This window comes from Charadrius vociferus, unplaced genomic scaffold (assembly GCF_000708025.1).
Source record: "Charadrius vociferus isolate BGI_N301 unplaced genomic scaffold, ASM70802v2 scaffold650, whole genome shotgun sequence".
NCBI classification, from domain to species: Eukaryota; Metazoa; Chordata; class Aves; order Charadriiformes; family Charadriidae; genus Charadrius; species Charadrius vociferus.
This window is the reverse complement of record NW_009646736.1, coordinates 2,550,297-2,573,726: the sequence shown is the minus strand read 5'-3', so window position 1 is coordinate 2,573,726 and position 23,430 is coordinate 2,550,297. Positions and strand designations below refer to the sequence as shown.

Here is a 23,430-nt window from a genome sequence, read left to right as displayed (position 1 = left end):
TTTGTTTTAAAAGGTTTCCATCGCATTGGTAACTCCTTGTACCCCAACCAGCATGGGTTCTCATCGCTGTAAACACCCCGTTCTGGCAGACCCCACGTGGACAACCCGTAGCCTCGTGGTGTTCCCACTGGTGGTCACAGCAGGTCGTTCTCCGCAGGCTAGCAGCACCGGGATGCTGGGAGGAAACAGGCCTACCCATGGTGTGCCTCTTTGCATATGCAGCAGACCTTATCCCTGTGAGGCTGGGGGCGTGCAGATGTCACAGTGAAGCTGATTTACCAACTAGTTGTTGCTAAAAAGCAATTCTGTTTCTACTCTTTCTTTTACGGCTGGTCCCTGGCAGTTCTCTCCCTGGTGCTGATCTGGTACCATGGTGAGCCAGGATGGGTATTTGCCCTACTGCAAAAAAAAAAAAAAAAGGAAAGAAAAGAAAAAAAACTTTATTCCTTTTTTTCCCCTGCCATTTTTTATTCTCTGAATGAACTCCCAGGCGGGTCAGGCTGGCACAAGGGCTGGTGTCAGCTGTTGGCCTGGTGAGAGGGTGAAAGTGCCTGCAGAGACTGCTCTGAAGGCTGCTGAAGTAAATGTAGTTTACTGCTGTGTTTTGCAGAGTCAGTTCTCTCCAGGCTGGTGCAGCCCAGCTCCATTAGCAGTTTCCTTCTTCAGCCTCCCCTCTTCGCAAGGCAGCTCACAGCTTCTGGCACACTCCAAATTCCTTCCCTGATGGCGCGCCCACCAAGGACTCCTGCTTCCAGGATGGTCAGACTTGGGTTTGGACATATGAATTCTGGGGGAGGGATGGGGGGAGCAGTTACCATGAAAAATATCATAAGGCAAAAGGGGGAAAAAACCAAACAAACCCACAACAAAACCCAAAAGCCCTCTGTCTAAAATTAGAAGTGCAGTTAACGATACATCAGTCTTTTGACTTTGTGTGTTTTTGGCACTCATGCTTGCAATGGTCAGGCCTGTGTATAACAAAATATCCACGGGTTTCCTGCAAAATTCACATCTCGAATGTTTTGCCCTGTTGGATCAGAGATCTTTTTGCCTTAAAAGCACATAGAGCACTCTGTGTTTATGATCAGACTGTTGAAATGTCAAGGCTAATTACACTAGTGTGTTCCCAAGTGAATAAATGCATCTTTTAAAGAATATCCTGTTGAGATCAACGAAATGAGATGTTGGCATGATCACTTGCAAACTACTTAAAGGAAAAATGATAATAAAAGGCAGGATCTAAATATTAGAAAATAGAGATGAGAGAAACCTATTAGTTCACCTCATCCATCAGTGCAAAATACTTTTTTTTATATTCTATTGCAGTGTGATTTCTTTTTTGGTCAGTCCAGTTCCAGATGCTTGAACAACTGGAGCCTCCAATACTTACTTCCCTTAAAGGACTCTTTTTTTTTTTTTTTTTTTTTTTTTTCATTTGCCATTTGCTCTAAATTTTATCCTCTTCAGTTCTGTTTTTGAGATGTAAATTTTGGCCAGATGCTGGGGTTCAATTCTGTTTCCAGATCATCTGGGTAATTTACATTCCATCTTTGACAGTGACATAGAAACTGGGGAACCAGAGCCTCACTAAAATGAATGTGCCTTGGCTTCTGATGAGGGCATCGCTTTTGGATGCTTGGGTCCCTCAGACAAGCTGTGTTTCCTCTGTCCGTGTCTACATTTGCACAGCACCAGGCACAATGCTGATCTAATTTAGAGCTCCTGCATGCTACACCAACACAAGTGGATCATATTCCTTCAGACAGTACTGTTTGTGTAAGACCCCTATATTTTGAGTCTCCAAAATGCAGTAGCTTGCTTATCCACTGCTTTTGCTTCCATGGGGGAATTCAGTGTGGTAGTGGTGATTTGAAGTACTATCCCGGGTTGGTCTGCCTTCCACTGCTATCCATCCTGTTGTTGGTGAAGGCAACACACAAGATATGTTAGTTTGTCAGATTAAGTAGACACAGATAGTTTAGAGTTAGTTTTCTGTTAACGCCCACTGCAGGGTAGCACTTTCTCACAGTATGACACTTAGTGTCTTCACCAGGGGCTGTGTTACACTCTGAGCATCTCTGCGTCCGGGTGGTGGTCGCTGCCCTCTCAGAAGGGAGGGTTTGGGAGAACAGAGGCATTCAGTGGGGCCCTGGAAGGTTTGAAAAGGCCACTCGTGAGATTAGGATATTGTCATGCAGGTGGGAGTTGAAATTTACTGACCATAAGAGGACATTGTGTTTAAGTCATGTTGGAAATGTACAAACAGAAGAAAATATTTCCCCAGGTGTTTACAATATGTTTCTAAGCAGACACATTGGCTTGTGGTGACTAGATTCATTTTTAAGTCTTGGCTTGATATTGGCAAAATTTTTCAAGATTCCTTTAATTAGTGGTGATTAATGCACACGGATTCTTCACAATAAGTGCTGATTTAAAAAATAAAAAAAATAATTCTGAACTCTTGAGAATAATCAAGGCAGCCAAATGTAGTCTAAGTGAAATACTATGATTTAAAAAATAATAAAATAAATCACTTCAGTTGACATAAAAAGCATATAACTGCTACTGAATAAAGTTTGGGATCTGCCTAATTTTAATAAACCTTACATAAAATGTAAATAAAATATTTAGTTTTGAGTCATTTAGTTTTGAGTTATTTTTTTTCTTGATTTTTCCAAAATCAATTTTCTACTTCTTAAGTCTCCCGTTTAATTTTATTTGTTAGGTTTTTTTTTTTCCTGTCTTGCTGTTACATTATTTCTTCTTTGTGTTCTGTCACACACAACATCTGAAATCTGCAGTTACCTGGTATAAAATGAGAGTTAAACATAGTTGCAACTCGAATGTCAATCCATGTGAAAGGGTGAGGCTGTGACAGTAAACAGTGAGATTAGTAAAAACTATTGTGTTAAGACATCCGGAATTACAGATTCAGAGCGTCAGTGTGTTCATTGATGAAAATGTTTGATGGTAAAAGTGGGGGCCACACTTATGGTCATTTTAAAGATAAATTATTTTTACCAAGACTGGTCTAAAGCTTGTTAAAATCAAAGGGAAACAAGTACATGTGTGGATGGGACCCCTGGTGCTTACTGTAAAGGGATGTGGTGGTTTTTTGTTTTGTTTTGTGGTTTGGGTTTTTTGTTTTGTTTTTGTGTGGGTTTTTTTTGGAATGTGCCTCTACCATTCTCTAGTGACGAGTGCATGTGGTGTTAGTGGCAATAAGACCTGCTCTGCAGTTTTGAATTTGTTCAAGGGGTTTTGTGAGTTACTTTTGGACTAAATGTGGTGCTGGTCAGGTGCCATCTGCCGTCCCACTGCCCGGGGAAAGTAAGAAGCCAGGGCAAGCGGCAGAAGGTGTGTGCTGCAGCTGGTGGGGCAGCCAGGCAGTGAGTGGCAGTGGCCGGAGCTGACTGTGCCGGCAGCGTGTGACATGGGTGCCAGTCAAGTAGCGCCCCTTTAGCGTGTCCCAATCACATGGGACTGAGGTGGCCATATGCAGCCTTGTTTCTGCACAGCCCAGGCGGGTTCCTGCATCCCTGCAGATCCTGCTTAATTTAATGGGGCTCCAGGTGGCAACAGAGCTCTGTGCAAGTATCTTCGTCGCAGGGCTGCTGTAGTCTTTTTGATACCATTGTGTGTCCCTTTCAGAGATGTTTAATACATATGTTAACATATGTATTAGCATATGTACATATGGTATGTACATATGATAACGTGTATTGACATATGATAACATACATAACAGAGATGTTTAATACATAGTTTTGGAAAAATACAAATCTATAAAATGAGCCAAAATCTATCTGTAAATAAAAGCATAAAACTTGGCATTAATGCAAATCCCTTGCTATAGAATTAAAGTTTGGGATCCGACTAATTTTAATAAAGATCTAGGGCTTGAAGGCAAATGCTTATCTGTAGAGGAAACAAAATCTCATTACCTTATTTTCCTCAGTGAAATCCACTCATGTAGTGTAGTTCAGTTACTGTTCTCAAAGCACTTGAAGATCATCAGATAACCCTCTTGACCTGAAGAAGGGAGAGTGTCAAGGAGAAAGCCATAGTTAATGACCCGGGTAGGCTAATTACAAGATGTATTTGCTGTTCCCTGCTCCCTCTCTGACCTCCAGTATCCTTCCTAAGGGCTCTTTGGCTCTTTAGCAAAGCCTCTTCCTCCCTCTGCAGCGTGTCTTGCCTCTTTTTCCTTCTCTTTGGTTGTCTTCAAGAGATACAGCTGCAGGAGTGTGAGACTGGTGGGCTTTGGGAGGCATAAGCAGGTGGAAGGAGTCTGTGAGGAGTAAATAAATTTAGACTTAAATGTCAGTGAGGGAAGCAAAGGGTAAGGAGAGAGGTGAAAAAGGATATAGGTGTCTGTGGGGTGAGAAAGTAAAAAATATTGCTGAATCTAGACCCATTCTCAACTATTGCTCATCGCTGGTCTCGCAGTTCCACCCTGGTGCCTTGTCTCTGCCAGCTGCTTTCAGAAAAGGTTCATGTGGAGGCCGAGGGAGGGTTAGTATGTACAGCAAAAAAACAAGAGGGGGATTCCTGAGGTAGAACAGAGGCTCTGTCTATCCCTCTGTCCTAAATCTTAAGCTGAAGTGGGGGTGTGTAATTGAGGAGTAGATGTTGAGGCCAAAGGAAGAGGCAGCTGTGTGAACTGAGCATCTCATTCTGAAGAGAGGATGAAGCCAGATCAAACTACATGGTGACAGATGGGCCGCATCAGAAACCAGATGGCCCAGTGAGTCCTGCCACTCCTGCTATGAAATAGCAAGTGGAGAAGCCCAGAGTGCAGTCCAAAATGTTGTTACACTCTTATGTGAGGGCCACTCACGGTTTGTAAATGATGTTACAGGGACAAATCCAGTCTGTGATGGCTGACTCATAAGCCAGCATGGGCTGCGTGTAGGAAGGGTGACAGATCTGAGACCCAGCTTACTTTTACAAATACATCTACGTGTCTTTCATCAGCTGAGGTGCCTCAGTGGCTTTCAGGCCAGACTGCCTTACAGGCTGTGCAGATATACCTTGTAAGATGCTACCACTCAGTTAAGGACTTGTCTAATTGATAGCATCCATGGATGATCATTGCAGCTGCTTCAGGGTGTACAATTATGAGTAATTGTTTTCTTGTTTACCTCCCTTATCTTGACCAACCTTTCTTTTCTGCAGTGGTCCATGTCATGGACCTGAGCACTGTCATCTAGGAGTTAATCTAAACCTGCAGCAGGGCGGTGTGGATGCACGCTGGTCCAGGCACCTCTGCTGTGGCTGGTTGCCCTTCCGATTTGCGGCATGTCTAATCTCTATAATGTCAATATTAACCTAGATGTTTTGCGACTCTTATTATGTCTGAATTTGTGAAGACTTGCCCTTTCCTTGGATGGCAATAAGAGCCATCCAAGACTTGGAAAACTTAAAATGTGAACTAAGAATGACGTGAAGGAAAGCAGATTTATAGCTAAAATGTCCCACTAATCCAAACCCCATCTGCTTGGTACCCTGTCCTGGGAACAGATTTCAAAGTGTTTCTGAAATGCTAATCTACTTTTAATGTCAAGTTTATTAAGAGATGTTTTGTACATATGTGAATACATGAAAACTTGCTGGGAGGGATTTGTGTGTTTTGTACATGGGGCTTGCATTTTTCAAATTAAAAGCTTAAAGTTCTGTTGATCATTAGGGCAATAGAGTATCTCAATGTATAAATGCAAGCACCTTCCAACAGCGCATTAAGCGATGCCTCTAACTTGTCAACAAGTTAAATACAAAGACAATCCAATCCAGACCAAAGAGCTTTGGCTGGCATTCAGATCAAATGGAGGGAAGTTTTCCCTTTCTCATTAAATCTGGCACAATAAGGATAGTGATTGATAGCTATTAAAAGCACTAAGGCTTGAAAGCATTAGTCAGCTTGTTTCTCGGGAGAGGCTGTGTCTGAGAGGAAAATAGGGTTTGGGATTCCTGTGTCCTGTCCGTTGAAGCATGGAAGTGTGTGCCAAGGACTCCTTTCTTGCCTTGGAGCTCTGAGCGCAGTGTGCACCTTCTGTATCTCTCTTCTCCGACACCGAATGCATTTGAAATACGATGCCATTATTTCTGATGCACCCATATTAAATGTACAAAAATCAAATGTGCCTAATTAAAACATTTGTAGGTCTGGTTTAGTAACCGTCGCGCTAGATGGAGGAAACAGGCAGGAGCCAATCAACTGATGGCTTTCAACCATCTGATCCCAGGAGGATTTCCACCCAGTGCCATGCCAACTTTGCCGACGTACCAGCTCTCTGAGCCCTCCTATCAACCCACCTCCATACCGCAAGGTACAGTAGCCAACAGGTACTTGGTTAAAATAGTGTTATTGAGGGGTTTTCTGTGTTGATCCACCGTAGAAATATTTTCTTCTCTAAAGTAGGAAAAGGAATGTTGGCTAACTTAGGGCCTGAGTCAGTGAGGACCTTGCAAGCCTGCATATTTTAAGCATGTAGGAACTCGGGTTTGTTTGTGAGAAAGGGCTGGTTGCACGTGAAGGGTGCTAGCTAGAGAAATAATAGCCTCCTGCATGGCAGAGGTGCAGCATTGGTAAAACAACGTACACACTTCCCTACCCTTCTGTTGCATTGGTCTCCTTCGCTGAGTGCTCGGCGTGGCGGGGAAGGACGTAGCAGTTGCATTCTGAATTTTTCGTTGCTTTCGATGATAGTACACTGGAAACTTCTGTAAGTACTCTGAATATTTATCTGATGGTGGAAAAACAGCTATTCAGACCATCTTTTTTCACATCAGGTAGTAGCAAGTCTCAATATTGGAAAACTTTGTCTTAATGTTACCAGAAATTCTGTGAACTTTGCTGGACGTTGCGAGGGGAACACAGCCTCAAATCTAGGCTACACTAGATTTTACTGTTAAAGAAAAGCCCTACAGAAGAGACTTTATAAAATGAGTTCCTGTACTCTTCTTGCTCCTTCCTTGAGATTTGGATCTTAACTGTTGGTGGATGTTCAAATTAAGGGAATTTTTCAAAGCCCAGGGCTTCTCTCACCCGTTGCTAGGTTCACTACAAATCACGGCAGAATTTCTATGCTGTGACCAGGAGGGAAAGCCTGTTTCCAGTCTTGTAAGCAAATAAAGCTTTGCCTTTATTTTTATATATATATATGTGTGTGTGTATCTATCTATCTCTAAAAACTATTGCTGTATCAATTCTGAATGATATGTGCCCACTAAAAACTGTATGCGTCTGTTGTTATGATTTTTACAGTCTGTATAAGAATTTCTGTGTAATCTTACCTGCCAGTTAAATATCTAGCAATATTAAAGATCTAACCTTTCTATTTAACCAGTACTTAGATGCAGGGCCTGATCCAATTCTGTCAAGTTGAGCTTCACATAATGAACTTATTATGCCAGAAAAAAAGGAGGAAAACATATCAACATGTTTCTTTTGCTTCTAGCCGTGTCTGATCCGAGCAGTACCGTCCATAGACCTCAGCCTCTCCCTCCAAGCACTGTACACCAAAGCAGCCTCCCTTCGAATCCAGAGAGCAGCTCTGCCTATTGCCTACCCAGCACCAGGCATGGATTTTCCAGCTATACAGACAGCTTTGTGCCTCCGTCCGGGCCCTCAAATCCCATGAACCCTGCCATTGGCAATGGCCTTTCACCTCAGGTCAGTCCCGTGTTTTCAGACAGAGGATTTGCTGTATACCAGAACCAAAGAGTCTATTCCCTCAGGCCACAGTATAATGAATTGCCAAATTTAAACCATAATGTATTCTTTATACAAGCCACATGATTTCAGTTTGCTAGTTTCCTTCTTTTTTTTATTTTTTTCCTTCTGAATCAAGAGTCATAGCTTATATTTAATTTCAAGTGATTTATAATGTAATCATGCAGGCTTCGTGTTTACATTCAGTTGTCAAGCGTTTGTTATGTACTGCTATTTTCCTGAAGATCAGTGGGTAGGTACAGAAAATAGATCGTGTACTTTTTCTATGAATAAAATATCTCTTTAAGATAACCTCACCAAAATTTTACCAAATGGTTCAGGAAAATTACCGGCAAGTTGCATGAGAAAGAGATCCGAGGGCTGAGCAGTGTGCAATGACATGAGCTATAATCGAGTTATAAATACATAAATTAGGAGTATTACTGCTCTTTGGCAATATATAAATGCATGAATACCATAATTGTTTTTCTAATTTGCATGAGCTCTTTTTAGGAAATCATGTTAATAAATTGCCTTGGTAATTGAGTGTCAAAAGGTTGGTTAAATTTTCCTATACGTGGCATCTGTCTGAAGCTGACGTTATTAGTTAAAGCTTGAAGAGATGGTAGTTTATTTTATTAGCGAGAGCTTTGCCCAGGTGCTTGGAAAGAGATGTCCACTAAATTCTGAGAAGTCACAAAGAGGATGCAATCTATAATTACAATCAGGAATCTCTTCAGGGCTGAAAGTGAGAGTTTTAACGGCTTTATCTTCTTGCTACCCTTTTTTCCTCTCAGTGGTTAGAAAAACAGAGAGAAGCTCAGAATGACACAAATGAAAAGTGAAAAGACAATTATACTCAATTACACACTAATCACTGACTATCACCACTGCCTAAGCAGGGAGAGGGCATTCTAATAGGCAGAAAATGAGATTTTAATGGCACAAAGGGTGGCCAAAATAACGACTCGTATATCTTTGCCTCCTTCGTTTTCTTCAACTTGTGGTTTGCATCTCGGGAGTACAGTTCCTGGTTCCTGTGCAACGGTGATAACTCTGTGCAGCTGAAAAGTTCAAAGGCACTGGAGTTGAAAAGAATGAATAACAAAGGCAATGAAATAAACATTTTTGCCCAAAGGCAAAAGTTCATAAACCCTTTTTTGTAACAGTAAATGTAATTAAGTTTCACAGATTCCTATAGCATAGAGTGGGGTACAAAACTTTATGGCTTGAAACCTCAGGAAAAAAATACCAACAGAAAAACAAACGGATGTACTTCCAACAAGACTTGAATGAATTTTGTTCTAAAGAATTCTGATTTCTAAATGCAATCTCCAACAAAAGCCGTGACATTATATTAGTTGCTTCATTTTTTTTTAATGGCCAGTTTTGTAGTGTGCAAGGCTTCCACAATTTTGACATAAGTATCTCTGGGATTCGGCGTTAATCCATCAAAAGTAGTTGTTAGTGTCAGTTTAAATGTGTGTTGGTTCTGGCTATGGAAAATGTGATCTGTTTTTCCTTTCACAAAGCTTTTATTGTCTGGGACACAGAAGTGGAGTGCAACAGTAAAGAAATCTTGTGATGTCTGGGCAAAGTGGGACAAAAAAGTGAGGCCAAGTTTCTGTCTTGCTGATTTGAGATTCAATATAATCAAACGGAGATCCCGGAGTAGATTAGATGACTTTAATCAGTTACTGTGCTTCTTTACACCCAGCCCTGTGTTTATGCTATGAAACCTCTGTTATGTGTTGTTTTTCCTTAGACTTTTGAAACCTTTTCCTAACCCAGGAGTTAGGGTTTGTGGCCACGTCCTGCACCTCTCCCAGCAGTTTTAGGAGAAGGCTGGTCACTCAGAAGCTGATGTTGTGTCCATCACTGAATGCATACAGGAGATTACTTCTATCCATTTAGATTTTTAACAGCTTCTCAGCAACTGAATTGTTACCTTCACTGCCTGATAAAGGTCTTTCCATCAAACAACCAACCAACCCAGCCCTAAATTCATGCAGTGTTACCAACAGCTTCTCTAAAACAGTTTTGGGGCCTAAACAATAACTTAGAGACATGTATAAAATGTATGTATGTGTAAAATGACATACGTAGGCTTTGTGTTTATATAAGGAAGTGATTCAGCCCCAAATATGTAAATTATGTGCTGTGGGACTCTAGTAAAAGAGCTATTGTGCGTTCTGCCTGAAGAAGAGCCTCAGATGTCAGTCATGTATGTTGCGACGTTCGTGTGTGTGAAATGCCCCTTTAGTCGTGGGGGTGTGTCGCAGTGCATCCCCTTGTCGTGCTTCCTTGGGGCTCTTCCCGCAGGCGCCCAGGTGCTGCCAAGCGGTGGCCAGCAAGTCGAAAGCCAGGCCTGTGTTGGGGATTTCGTGAAGAAAGAGAAACAGTAGGTTGCCTGCTGAGTGGGCATGCTGCAGTGCCCTGCCTGTGTGCGTGGAATTTAGATGAGAAGGAGAGAGGGTCCTTTTAGTAGCTGGTGGATTTTTGACCACAATAAATCTGGGTGTGTGAGCAATTAACATAATGTTTCCACCCATCACTGTCTGTCTCCCAGGCAAGTGCTCTGGACATACTGTGTGTAAAGCTGAATTTACACACATTGAAGGTGACTTTAGTGGGAGGGGGAGCTTTGTCGGAAGCCCAAATAATCTTTTGTGATTTAAAAAAACCCAAACCCTCAGAACGCGCAGAACAAAATCTAATATTAAGATTCACGGTATCATATTCTTACCAGACTTAAACCTCCTCTTTGCCTTTGACTTCAATTTATTCTGAACGAGGGTCTGACACACAGACCCCTCGGGGAAGCTTTATTTTCCATGCAGGATGTTTCCTCTCTAACTTTGTCCTTGACTATGATGGACAAGTATGTTGTTTAAGGCAAGCGCTGGGCGAAGGCAGAGAACAAGCAGAGACGGCTAGGGTGCTGTCATTTTATTTTTATCGTGTTAGCTGTGAACTTGGAAGTTAGAGAAAACTTTGGTTTTGGTCAGTTTTAGGAAGCAGAAGGCTCATAACATACCTGTTTTTCAGGCTGGGAAGGGAAGATGTTATTGCGCTTGTTTAAATGAATGAGAGAATAGAAAGAGCCTCACCTTGGTAATACACCACATGTTTTAACATCAAGGCAAAATCTGCAGATCTCCTTTACAGGACTGATTATTCTCCTTGTCCATCTGGTTTACTCATTACTACCTGGCTGTGGTGAGACAACCTCTGTCTTACAGACCTGCAAAGGGTTGACTTTTCCAGGAATAAGACAGGGATTAATGCCTTGGGGAACTGGTTGCCAGGAGTGTCCTTGTTTGCATTGCACAAAAAAGCAACCAAACTGCAAGCACACTATCTCAGCCAGAGCTCTTTAAATATAATGTCAGAATGGAGATTATTAGTGTGTAATATATGTAAATTGCATATTTTTATGTTTTCTATGCCTATTATGCAGCTTCTTGGCTTTCATGCATACATTTATGGGAATACTGTATTTCCTTTTCAAATTAGGTTTCAGTTGCTCAGTGCATTTTCTTTTAACAAATGTTTGTTAACTCAAAATTATTAGGGAGTAGCAAATCTATGTGTTAATATGTTTGTACGGGACTTAAGTGTGCCTCTGAATTGGCATGTCACTTTCTGATCCCGGCATTAACAGTCATCACCAATTCTCCCATGGAAAGCAGAAGAGCGACTGCGAAATCATTTGTCTTCCAACTGCAGGTGTATGGTCCTACTAGAGAGCAGATTGTTTTCAAGACAGGATATCAATATTTTGAACTGCTTCATTTAAGATAAGGAAAAAGGTTTTTCCGGTGTACATGGGCATCCCTTGACCTTGTCATGTGCTTTTTATTAATGTCAGAGCAGCAGAGTTTGCCTTACACCAGGCGGTTCACGCAGTTTGCTGGTTTTGAAGCGTGCTGGTTTGGACCGCCCGTGGATTCAGGAGGAGCGGCAATACTCTACTTGCATTGCTGCCCACAAGGCCACTTGCTTCCTGTATTTAACCTGTAGGATACCCAGACTTAAATAGTACTGCAGTGTTTTTACTGGAAAAAGAACAAATGTGCCTAACCTGTCTCCTGCTGGATGTATTTTTTTTTTCCCTCCTTGCCCTCTGGAAAACTTCTGAGCTCTACTTTTTCCTCATCGTCTTCCCCCTGTAATTTAGTCAAACCAGTAGCTTTAAAAACTGCAGTTTGAAAATGCAAAGCGGATTGAATGTTGAATGGTTGCGTAGAAGGTCATAACAGTCTTTAACAAAGTTGCAGTTCTCATGCCATTACCTGGAGCTCACAAATAATCTTGATAAGAAAATTCCAAACTTTTCCATGAACAGTAGTAAAGATGCAAGCTGTTTTAAGGTTTCTTTCTTCTACTGTCAAAACATTTCACTGCCTGAGTTTAAGAATTATCCTGTAACTCTTTTTGATGAGATAGATCTTAGGCAATTGGATTCTCTTAAGTCTTTGAGAGCACTTGGTTTTCATTAACCTGAAGTATGGATCTGATGGCAGCTGTCGAATCAGTTAGATATGTTCATATTGTCTTGTTAACTCAACTTTTAAGGGAAACACAGGAACCAGTGGCTAAAAACTTGCATTTCCTCATTAAGAGGGGGGAAAAAAGTGCAACTATTAATTTATTATACTTTTTCCTGTACCTTCTGTTTAATTACTGTCCAACTGGTTGCCACAGAAACATTTCATTTGGATCCAAGTCCCACACCAGTGAGAAGCTCATGATCTTTGTCACAATGATCTTGGCTTTGAGAGCTCTTCGCTTAATGACCCAAGAACATGAGACACAGAGGTCAGGGATATCTTTGTGAGGAAGAAAGTTAATTCACATGATACCATTTGCATGAGCACGAGTTTTTGTTTTGGTGTTTTTTAATTAAAAAAAAAAAAGTTCTGCCAATGGGATTGTTTATTTCTGTTTCTGAAGTGGGTACAAATAGATGGGATCCAATACTTTCGTAATTGTTATTGTGCAAGAATAATAACATTCATTAATTGTTTTGTAAAAATTGCAATATTTTAAATACTATAAATATATATTTATATGTAAGATTTATATCAATATAACAAGAACAATAAACAGGTGACCTTACATTTTGAATATCCACCTTAACTTCTCTCTCTGGGCCTATTTCCACCCCCCCACCCCCCACCCCCCCTCCCAAAAAAAAGTTGGGGGTGGGTGGGTGGAGCTTCAGCATTCAAAACAGAGGTGGTCTCTTACAGCTCTGAAATCTTACATGGAGATAGGAAAAGCCCTGGACTTTTCTGGAAATTTAAGCCAATTGTAGTGTAACTTCATGACAATAAATGTTTATAAATACAATAAAAAAATAGATATCTTAAAATGTAATGGTAAAATGTCATCATTTATGTAAAACATATCAGTTTCTTGGTTTTCTTAACCGTTTTTTAATGATATTGCTCACAAAACTGACTTATCTTCCTCGATAATAATTTGTACCATTTAGAATATATGCAGGCTGAGTATTCGGCATCACTGCAGCCCTTAAAATAATTTTTTGCTTTTGCTATACGTAGAAGTTCAATTTAAAGCACTTGTTAAGTGAAAGTATGAGTCAGCCCTTTATAGAGCATATGAATGGTATGCATTGGTGAACTTCTAATTCTTTAATGAATTTGCAAAATAGAAATATCAACAGGAATCTGAATGCTTGCATATTTATTCAATTAAGGACTGGTACATGAATGAGGGCTTTGTCATGAGTAATCACAGATGGCTCACTTGAGTCCTTAATTATGCTCTATATTTTAGATTTCCAAAGAAAGGTACTAAAAATAGCATGGCATGATTCAGTGAAAAGCATATATTACTGTGGGATCAGAAAGAGCAGAATTTCGTCCTTAGGAAAGTCACTCTAGAAAGCCATGTACCCATCTTGGGCTTAGTTTTCTTCAAAACTTCCTACATCTCTAGAGATAACTCTTTTATCTTGATATTTTGCTGGGCCACCAGTAATAGTAGTAATTTTCTTATAAAAGAAGAGTCGGAATACAAAGAGGCTTCCCCTAGTCAAAATAGCAAAATACTTGTTTTTTCCCAGTGCTGGTTAGATTCGAGGCCCTGGCCAGTACATTAATGGGAGTCTCATGAATGAATCCTTCCTTCCTGGTTGGCTTCCTCCAGTTATGCTTGTCCATTATCTTTTTTCCCCCACATTTATGGATCACTTACTGCTTTTACCTACATGGCTAGGCTTTTGTAGCAATTTCCTGCTGGTAAATCCAGCCATGTAGGTGTAAATCATGTAATAGCTGCTATTGTAGGGCCAAACGCTGAGTTTGGTGAGAGCCTTCCTGTGAAAGCTATGCAGATCCCACCCCCTGGACATCCCCCTGAAAAAAAATGTGAGTACTGTTTGAATTTAAAAAAAAAATACGTAATTTTTGTTTGTTTTGCTTTCAGAGGGAACAAACCTGTGTATCCCAGTTGCAGAGGGAAAGGTGTGCGAGACCCCAGGTTGAGCCAGCTGGGCTGGTTTTCATGGTGGCCAGAATCCTCCTTTTGTGTTTTGGGTTGAGTAGGAGGAGAAGTGTTCGCAGGCAGAGAGCAATGTAATCTCAAATTCAGGCTTGTTATGAGTTGTATGGAATATTGCCATATTCGAGCATTCAAACTCATGAGTCTACAGTCTCTGAGACTGCCTGAAAAAGTTTTGAGATATTTAATTTTATACATATGCACTTAGATATTCATATATGTGTGTGTATATATATATGTATAAAATGTGAGTATATGTTCCTCTTTGGCCTGTTTTACTTTTTTGGTTGTCTTGACATTTTTTTTAGGCTTTTCCATACAACCAGGAGCTTGATAATTAGCTTCTCTTTGACTTATTTTGATAACGTTACGTAGCCCTGTGACTCCATGATCTAGCACAAGTTCAGTGACAGACTGTGATAATGTTGTGAACATTAGTAATCTTCTGTAGATAAAAATATAATTCATGAAGGATCAAGTTATCTTCTTAATTACCCTAAATGTACACCAGTGCACCTTCTGTAATTTCAGTGTAGCTACCACTGATGTCTGGTGGTGTGAAATCAGTATGAGGTCTCATTTGATATGAGTATGCAGAAGGTCAGATCTTCAGATGTTCAGAGTCAGTGTATTTGCTCCTAGTTTCATTAACCAAGTACGTGGTTGCCAGTCCTTGCCATTTGGCATGAAAATGCTCTCTTTTAGGTTTCTTCACATATTTGGCAGAAATATTCATATATATAAAATGTATCAGCAACAGGGTTCTGGGATCCTGTAGGTATAGATCCGTGGAGCTAATTAATTTTAATTAATCTTCTAAAATCTCTTATTCTAATGCATTAGAACCACCCTTTTTGCGTTCTTGCTTGTGCAATATTTTGTTTTTGAGAGATTTTTCTACAGTGTGAAGAGTTAACAGCAGGTAATGCCATTCATCTCAGAAGGAGTTTGAAATTTTCAGTGTTAGTGATGAATGAGGGTATCTGACCCACATCTGTTTTACATTAGAATGGAACATTGCCCTGACATCGTTAGGAGCATTTGTCAAGATTCCCTGGACAGAGCTTCTGTAAATTACATGCTGCAAATGTGTCAGGGTCAGATAAGAGGATATCATTAACTCCACTAAAGTTTACTCATGATTCTGTCAGTTCAACTTAATACGTTAACTGCCAACAATTTTCCTTGAGCTGTTTCATTAAATCTTTCATTCACAGGAGGGGAAAAAAATGTATCACTGTACCCAAAAAATATTGCACATGTTCTTTTCTCATAAATCATATTAATTGCAGACATGGTCACAAAGCATATTAAATGCAGGCATGCGTAAATGAATTAAAACATATGAGAATTTTATTGTGCCTATGGTAGGTCCTACATCCTAAAATACCAACCGCATTAACAGGCATAATGTTTCATTTAAATAGAATAAGCTTTTTCTCAGTTTAATGGCCTTTATTTTGGTGATAATAGGAGTATTTTCTAATAGCTGATAATGGACCTGATGCTGCATACGTGGCCTTTAAGGCTTTCATCATTCAATTTCTCTTTCTGGATCACATCCTCAGCTAGTGATGCTGTGCTGACCCCACCAGCAAGGGATTTGTCCTGATTAATATTTTGGATTGCTTGGGATGTGCTCTCTGAAAACTTTTCTGTAGAGTTTGGTTGTTGTAGTTCACTGTCGTCTTTTTGCTTATTCCTAATCGCACCTTTGTTTTCTAATAGAACTATTTCATCAATTATATGTCCCGTATTTTATTAGGTAAGCTTAAAGGCTATGTGTCAACATTTCTGCATGTGTTTTCTAAAAAATGAGAACAAAATAGATTTTAGTAAAAAAACTTACAGCCTGATTATTATTTTTTTTTATTTAATGAGTTCTTTACTAAAATAAATTGAACAGCAGTGTTTGGTTCTAGGTGTTAGACCAGCCCATGGTTTTTCTTTCACCTTCTTTGGGATCCAGATCAGCGAAGCTGGCAATTACTACTAGGGCTTTCCCAAAGTAATTCAGAGGAAAGTATATATTTTCCAGTAACTTGGATGGTATATGCATTGAATAAATTTATTTTCTTCCTTAATAATTGTAAAGCAGTCAGATCTGTTTACCTATTTAGAACTATACTGTTTCCTTCCAGCAGAAGATCGGATTTGCAGAATCCAGATTTTCGTGTCTCTCTTGTACACCACTAAGCTGAGGGTGCTGAGCATCTTGCAGACGTGGCCCATTAATAGCTTTGTAATTGATTAGGTGAAAGTCAGCTATGCCCTTCCTGTAACTCCTTGTATGGGTGATAAGGTCATGGCACATACCTTACAAAAGACTTCTGCCCTGAGGCTACTTCCCTTATAGCTTTCAAAACAGACGTGACCAAAAATCTAATTATTTAGATACTAATCAACTGCAGGAAGATTCTGAAGGCCTCTGAAGAAGATATTTCTGAAAAGATGGTTACTGTTCAGACTTCAGTTTCCTCCACCTCAAAGATAGAGAGCTGTGTCAGTTCTGCTCCAAAGTGTCTATTGGGTGCACATGTGCTTAATAAAAAGATGCCTAAAGACTTGTATTATCTCATTAATTTAAATTTTTTAAAGTAAATCTCATCAAATGCTAATTTTAGTTTGTCAGAGAAGATAAGTCTCCATCCAAATATAGATGCTACTGAAACTTTAGTGGCATTTGAGACCAAGTTGGGATCCAGGTTTAAATTTCAAGGCTAATCTCGAACTTTAAAATAACTTCCAATCCCAAAGTTTTTGAGTTCACTGTTTTTTGCTGGCAAAGTCCACATAATGTTGTCTTGGGCTCTATTCTATTGAAAATATTAAACAGAAAAAAAGTTTAGTTGGTAAAAAAGCTATTTGCCCAACTCAGCAATTGACCCTAAAAACCCAGGTAGAGAGAGTGTGTGATGTGAGAGGGCTCAGGTAGAGAAGACTGCCATGGGGACTCCAGCGGGGCGGCATCAGCCCAGCCCCTTCTCCCTGCTCCTGAACTTGGAGCAGAACATGGTAAAGTCCCATAAATATTGGTGTCACATAGGTGCTGCGCGGGAATGGAAAGGGCTGCGCACTTATTTCAGATTCCTGATAAACCATGTGTGTTTTAAACTGTAGTCAAAACTATGATACTTGTGTCAACATAAATATTTTCCAAAGTAGTAATTTTCAATGCAAATATTTAAGTTAAGCTATGTTTTTTTTGTGGATCTTTCTCTTCTTTTAACTCTGATAGTGTTAATTTTAAAGGACAAGGATTAATATAACCTAATGAACGTACCTTCTAGTATTGTATCCTGCTGATGCAGTGGTATTAAGCATGTTAGATTTTCAGGACCAAATAATTTTTTAAAGGTACAAGAAAAATATTTGAAATTCCTAAAGTAGAAAAACTTACTAAAATAATCTTTGGAAATTGTAATACTTTTCAGGAATCAATTTTTAGAAGAAAAAGTTGAGAGCCCTGTTATTACAGCTTTTAGAGGGTTTGGGGACAAAATGCTGTGCAGGTTGCTGTGCAAATAACGTGATTTTTCAATCTGTGGTGGTTCCAGAGATTTTTTAAATTATTTTGTTAACCTCAAATTCTTTTAACAAGTTTTGTGCATTGCAGAAATTATTTGAATTAAATAGAAATTATCTTATAGCCTGAATCCAAATTCTTCTTTTGTGTTTTTAACTTAGAAGTTATAAGATTTTGGTATCTAAATAAAGTCTTTGGATATATTTTGACACTACTTTTTGCATGAATACTTCAGTTTGTGAAACATTCAGAAAATACCATCAGTTAAACTCGTGTTGTTCTGCTTCGTGAAACAGAAATGAACATTCTAGTGCTGTCGGTAGTAACTGAACTTCTCAGTTTGGTTTTTTTTTGTTGTGGTGAGATGTCTTGGGTGCATCTGATGCAGAGATGTTTTGTGTTCTTGATGTAGGTATCGGGGTGTCTCTTTTTGAAGTACTCTGCTTGTGCCTCTTGTTCTTTTCCTTATCAGACATGTCAGACCTGGATGGGTCTTCCTTCCTACTTAAATCATGATCCCTGGGGCTTGTTTCATTTATTTATTAAAAAACAAACAAAACTCAGAGCTGGGACCACACGCTCCCTACAATAATAATCCCTTTTCTTTTGCGATGAAAAATAAATACAATCCATGAAGGAGCATCAGAGCTTCAGAAGCCAGACGTGTTCATATCAGCATAGATTTATTCTTTATAAAATAGACTCCGATTCTAATAATTTCTTCTTAGTTTATGGTAAGAAGTGCAGTAAAGCAAAATTATTATCAAGTAGCATATGTCAGATATTTGTAATGCCTTTTTGGAGGAAGAACAACCTGTAAATTATCAGAATATGCTATTTTGGCAGAAGCTGTATATCATTCATCCGTTATAAGTGGCAGACTTTTTCTCAGGCTCTGAAGTGCAGCTAATTCCAGTGGAAGCAAGCAGTTCTCTCAGTAGTACTTATTTTAAAAATGTACTAGAGATGTGCTGGGAAAGGAAATGCACAGCAACCTATAGTGTGAGGGATTTTTGTACAGTGATAACTTATCACTGTAGCTTCCTTCACTCCTGCTTGAAGGCATAGGTGGTTTTGAATATTTTTTTTTTTTTTTTTGCTCTTCTACTGAAAACTATGGCCTAGAGGGCTGGGCTTTTCTAGGGACAGGCACGTATTTTCCTGTAATCTCTTTGCAACTAATCTTGACTGCTGGTTTCATCACTGTTTGTGTACAAGCAGCTTATTAAGGGAGTCACAGTTGACTTGAAGCCAGTCTGGAATGTCTGACCATTTCTGTTGGGTCCTCTAACTCAATGGATGAAGTTGAGAACTGGTGTTATGACCAGCACTTTAGTCTTTCCCGTTCATTTCTCCCCAGGCCAGCACACAGGGCATGCAGCAGCAGGAGTTATGGCTGCTCTAACCCTTCCCCACATATTCATGTGGTTCTGCGTCCTCGGGTTCTTTGTTACTTCCATCAGTAGTGTTGTTGTGATCCTCTCCAAATTAATTTCATTTCAATGACTGCTACCTTGGGAAAAAAAAAAGTCGTGAGCTTTTTCACAGCTTTTCTGTGTTTGTAGATCATGCAGGACAGCATGGCTAAAGCGCCACTGCTTGCTTCTTATTTTCGTCTAATTGAGTCCTCGAGGAATAAACATCTGCAGAGATCCCACCTGGGGCACGGGAGGATCAGGCACTCTAAAGTCATAAAAGTTTTAAAAATGATTTTTCCTTATTTGCCCTTGGTACCACTTTTTATTGGTTGTTAGCCATCGGTTTTTATTTTGGTGGATGATGCAACCAAATTCCACTTCCTCTTTGGATTAGATATGCAAAGCATAGTTTGAATACCAACTTTAGGAAATCAAGTGATGGACTTGAGAAGTCCTGTGGCTCTGTAAGCGATACAGTTCTTTGCATATTTTAACTCTTTCTATGATTCGACCTTTCATTTTAGGTAATGGGACTCCTGACTAACCACGGTGGTGTGCCTCACCAGCCCCAAAGTGATTATGCCCTGTCCCCTTTAACCGGGGGCCTGGAGCCCACCACCACTGTCTCGGCCAGCTGCAGCCAGCGGCTAGATCATATGAAGAGTCTAGACAGCCTGCCTACATCCCAGTCCTACTGCCCGCCAACCTACAGCACCACGGGTTACAGCATGGACCCCGTCACAGGCTACCAGTACGGACAGTACGGACAAAGTGAGTATTGGACGTTTGCACTGCAAAGTGCAATATTGTACTCGTTTATCAGCAGGCTGTGCTTTCTGCCTGTAACAAAGAGAATTATGAGCAGAGATCCCAATGGCTGCCTACTACTTCTCTCCAAAGCCGAGCGGAGTGGACTGGTGAGATAGCTGATTGTTGGAGCAAGATTTCTGCTGCATAATTATTTTCTTAAGTGATGTCAACAACATCTTGATGTTATTAATTGTTGAGACATGAAACCTGATTGCCATTAGGTAAAACATAAGGGTTGTCCAAAATGAAATAACCACTGGCATTCCACTATTAGAAACACATGTTCTTAATGAGGTCAGCTCAAGAATCATTACAGTATATAATCCCAGATACATAGAGTTTTGTCAAACTTGTCCCAGGAATAAAAATATTAGTCCCTTTCCTTTGATATATCAGTATTAAATATGACAATGTCAACCTGTAGTTGGCATGGCCCCATGCTGTGAGGTTGTCACAGCATGACTTAAAAAGCTTCTTTTGCCTTTTTGCAGGTGCCTTTCATTATCTGAAGCCAGATATTGCGTAAATGAACTGTCCACTTCAAGTTAAAGCTGGTCTTGTTTTCCGGTCTCACTCCAAGGCTTGGATACGAGGGATCTTCTCAACACGCTGCAGTCTAAACTGGGGCAGTCCCACTGAGAGAAGCAGGCTTGTGATTTTCTCTCCAGTCATAGCTTTTAGTAGACTTTTGAAGGCTGGACAAAGCTATACAGAAGACAAAGGCCAAAAGCAATAATGAATAAATAAACACGACACGGTTCATTATGAGTGGGTATACAAAACAGAGCAGTATTTAATATCACTGCCTGGCAAAACATTCCATTTTTTGTTGTTGAAATTAATGTGCATTGATTGGGACAAACGGAACATTTTGAAACTTAGAGCAGTTGAGCTCTGTCTACTCTGACTCATCCGACATCCAGTGCTGACTTTAGTCTAACTTTAAAACTGCTCAGTTTCAGAAGCAAGGGCAAGAGAACCTCTTTCGTTTTACACACTGGAAATTGTCATCAAGAGGAAATGTCACAGTCCGTAGGAAGCGAGGATAAGCGCGAAAGACTTCCAGAGCAACTTACTGGTTACCTTACCACGCTTTTGTAATCATGCTGTCAATAAATGTCACTTACAAGTTTTGCTTTACTGGGAGATGAGATCTTGTGTAACATGAAGAACAGATTTTACCTTTTTTGTATGTGGAGTTTTCCTAGTCCGTTGTACCTTATTGAACAAACATGGGAGAAAAAAAAATCAACGACGCGACTGATTTTTCACGACTGCCTAGCAATGTGCAATACTGTGTACCTCACACAAACTTTGGGATCATCCAAAGTTAGATAGATAGAATCAGAACTATATTTTTGCAGGTACTTTTATTTTTGCAGTGCATAATTCCTGATGATAAAATACAGAAACGTTGCAGTCTGCTGGACAACTAAAATCTAGCTTGCTAATCATGATTTAAAGGTCATTTTCAGGAAACAATACGAAAAAATGATTACGTTTACATTTTTTTTAGTGATGTACAGGACACGGGCAGAAATGGACCTGTATTTGACACATTTGTTTAAATTATACAGCAATATCCAATATAGAAAATATAATTATAGGAACCAAGGTTTACAAGAAGTTTGCATTGTGACATTTTAGAATGTCAATAAATTTGTGTTTTGTGATGTTGAGAAGAAGAGGAAGATGGAAGGCGGTGTTATTTATTTCTCTCTATTCTTGGAACAAAGAGAGAGGCAGAACACAAATACATTCCTTGTAGCGTTAAGGACTATGAAGTAGTGAGTTAGACTAGGTTCAGTACAGAGGTTAGTTCACACATTGGTCTAAAGGGTGATGGAAAAATGAAATATTATCTTTTGTGTTGCAGCCTCTACAACAACACACGTGTTGTAAAAAAACAAAAAACAATAACAAAAAAGAACAAAAAAGAAAACAAAAACGTCTTTCATGTAAAAAGTTCAGTAAATATTTACTATTTATAATGAATAAACATTATGAAGACTTGCAAAGCACTGATGATTTTGTCCTAAAATGTAGTATTGTGCTAAATACATTGATACATTTTAATCTGAATATCATGAAGAAATAAACCATGTTATCTTCAACGCAAACTGTATTCATTATGTAAGCGTATTCTGCGCGCATCCGGGGCTGTGGGAGTCTCAGTGCCTGTGCTGCTAAAGTGCCACTCGTGGCTCTGAGGCTGGTGATGAACTATGCCTTTTTCAAGTGCTATTGGTATCAGTGCTCCGTCTTCCCAACAAGAGAAAAGCATTGTGCCTCCATGGTGCATTTAAAAGAAAATATAATAGGCTTAAACCCAGCATAAGCAGGGCAACTGGGATGGCTTCATGCAATGCAGGAACTTTGTCATCGGTCATGGGTGGTATCTGTCCTGATTTTTTTTTTTTTTTCTTAGAAGCCTCAAGAATTGTGTCATAGGCTTGTACACAAGCTGATTGAAAAGGGGGAAGACGCTTCAAAATGAATGGAGTGAGTTTTAGTGGCACATCAGCGTGTGCGGGAGTTTTACTTCACACTAGGCTTGGTGGACATTTAATTTCTTCACCATTTTGTTGGGGGCTGTAACCACCTTAAAGTTCTTTCAGCTCCTATTTCTGTGCGCATTTTGTGGTTTTTTTTTTTTTTTATTTCTAGTTTGTTCTTTTTAACTCTAGCCCTCTTCTGTTGGGAAAGCAAGGAATATACTTTTTGAAAAGAGGACATTTAAAAAATGCTGAAAAATAGGGAAAGGAGATTTCTTTTTTTCCTCCAGTTTATGTTTCTCTGATAGGCCTTTAATTTCTGTGACAATTAAAATTTAGGTCTTTTATTAATACTGATTCTCTACTCTAAACTGCTAATTTTTCTGATTTTTTTTTTTTTTCCAATGATCCCCTTCCAAAGGACTTGGGCCTTGGCATTGGTCTTGTGTGCTAGGCTTGCTGCAAAGGCCAAATAAGTCCCTTTTTCCCCACTTGCAATCCCTTTGCTGTGAAGTAGAGGACAAAGGCTTGGTTTGGAAGGTTGCATGGTTTGGAAGTGGATGATGTCTGTACGAGTGCTCCTTCCCAGAAAGGGTGTACCTTTGTCACAGGATGAGTGAAAAATGCAACCTCCACTGTCTGCCTTTTTCCGTTCCGGCAGCTGGGGCAGTGGGACAGAGCTGAGATTTCCCCCTCCATCCCTGCGGTGCTGCTGGTGAGGTGCTTTCCTGACCTGACGTTAGACAAGGGGCATTTTGGCTGCTCTGTCCTCTTTTTAAGTGTCTCCCAAGCACTTCCTTGCGTGAGAGACCAACGCAGAGCAGGAGAGCCTGGAAACAAGACAGATAAGGAGAAAACCATCCAGCCCTCCCACAGGCAAGCCGTGCAAGTGGGGAACTGGGATGAGCTCTTCCCGGAGGAAATGAGGAGCCCGGG

At 39.9% G+C, this 23,430-nt stretch overlaps 1 protein-coding gene across 1 annotated transcript in view; it reads left to right on the top strand.

The window, feature by feature from the left end:
• Positions 1-20,615, top strand: part of PAX3 (paired box 3) — a 93,696-nt gene extending 73,081 nt beyond the window's left edge. The window contains exons 6-9 of the mRNA XM_009890201.1: positions 6,164-6,329; positions 7,461-7,675; positions 19,714-19,960; positions 20,491-20,615. Coding sequence (XP_009888503.1) covers positions 6,164-6,329; positions 7,461-7,675; positions 19,714-19,960; positions 20,491-20,525 — 663 coding nt within the window. The 3' untranslated portion in view covers positions 20,526-20,615. The remainder of the gene's footprint in view (positions 1-6,163; positions 6,330-7,460; positions 7,676-19,713; positions 19,961-20,490) is intronic.
• The last annotated feature ends 2,815 nt before the right edge of the window (positions 20,616-23,430 follow it).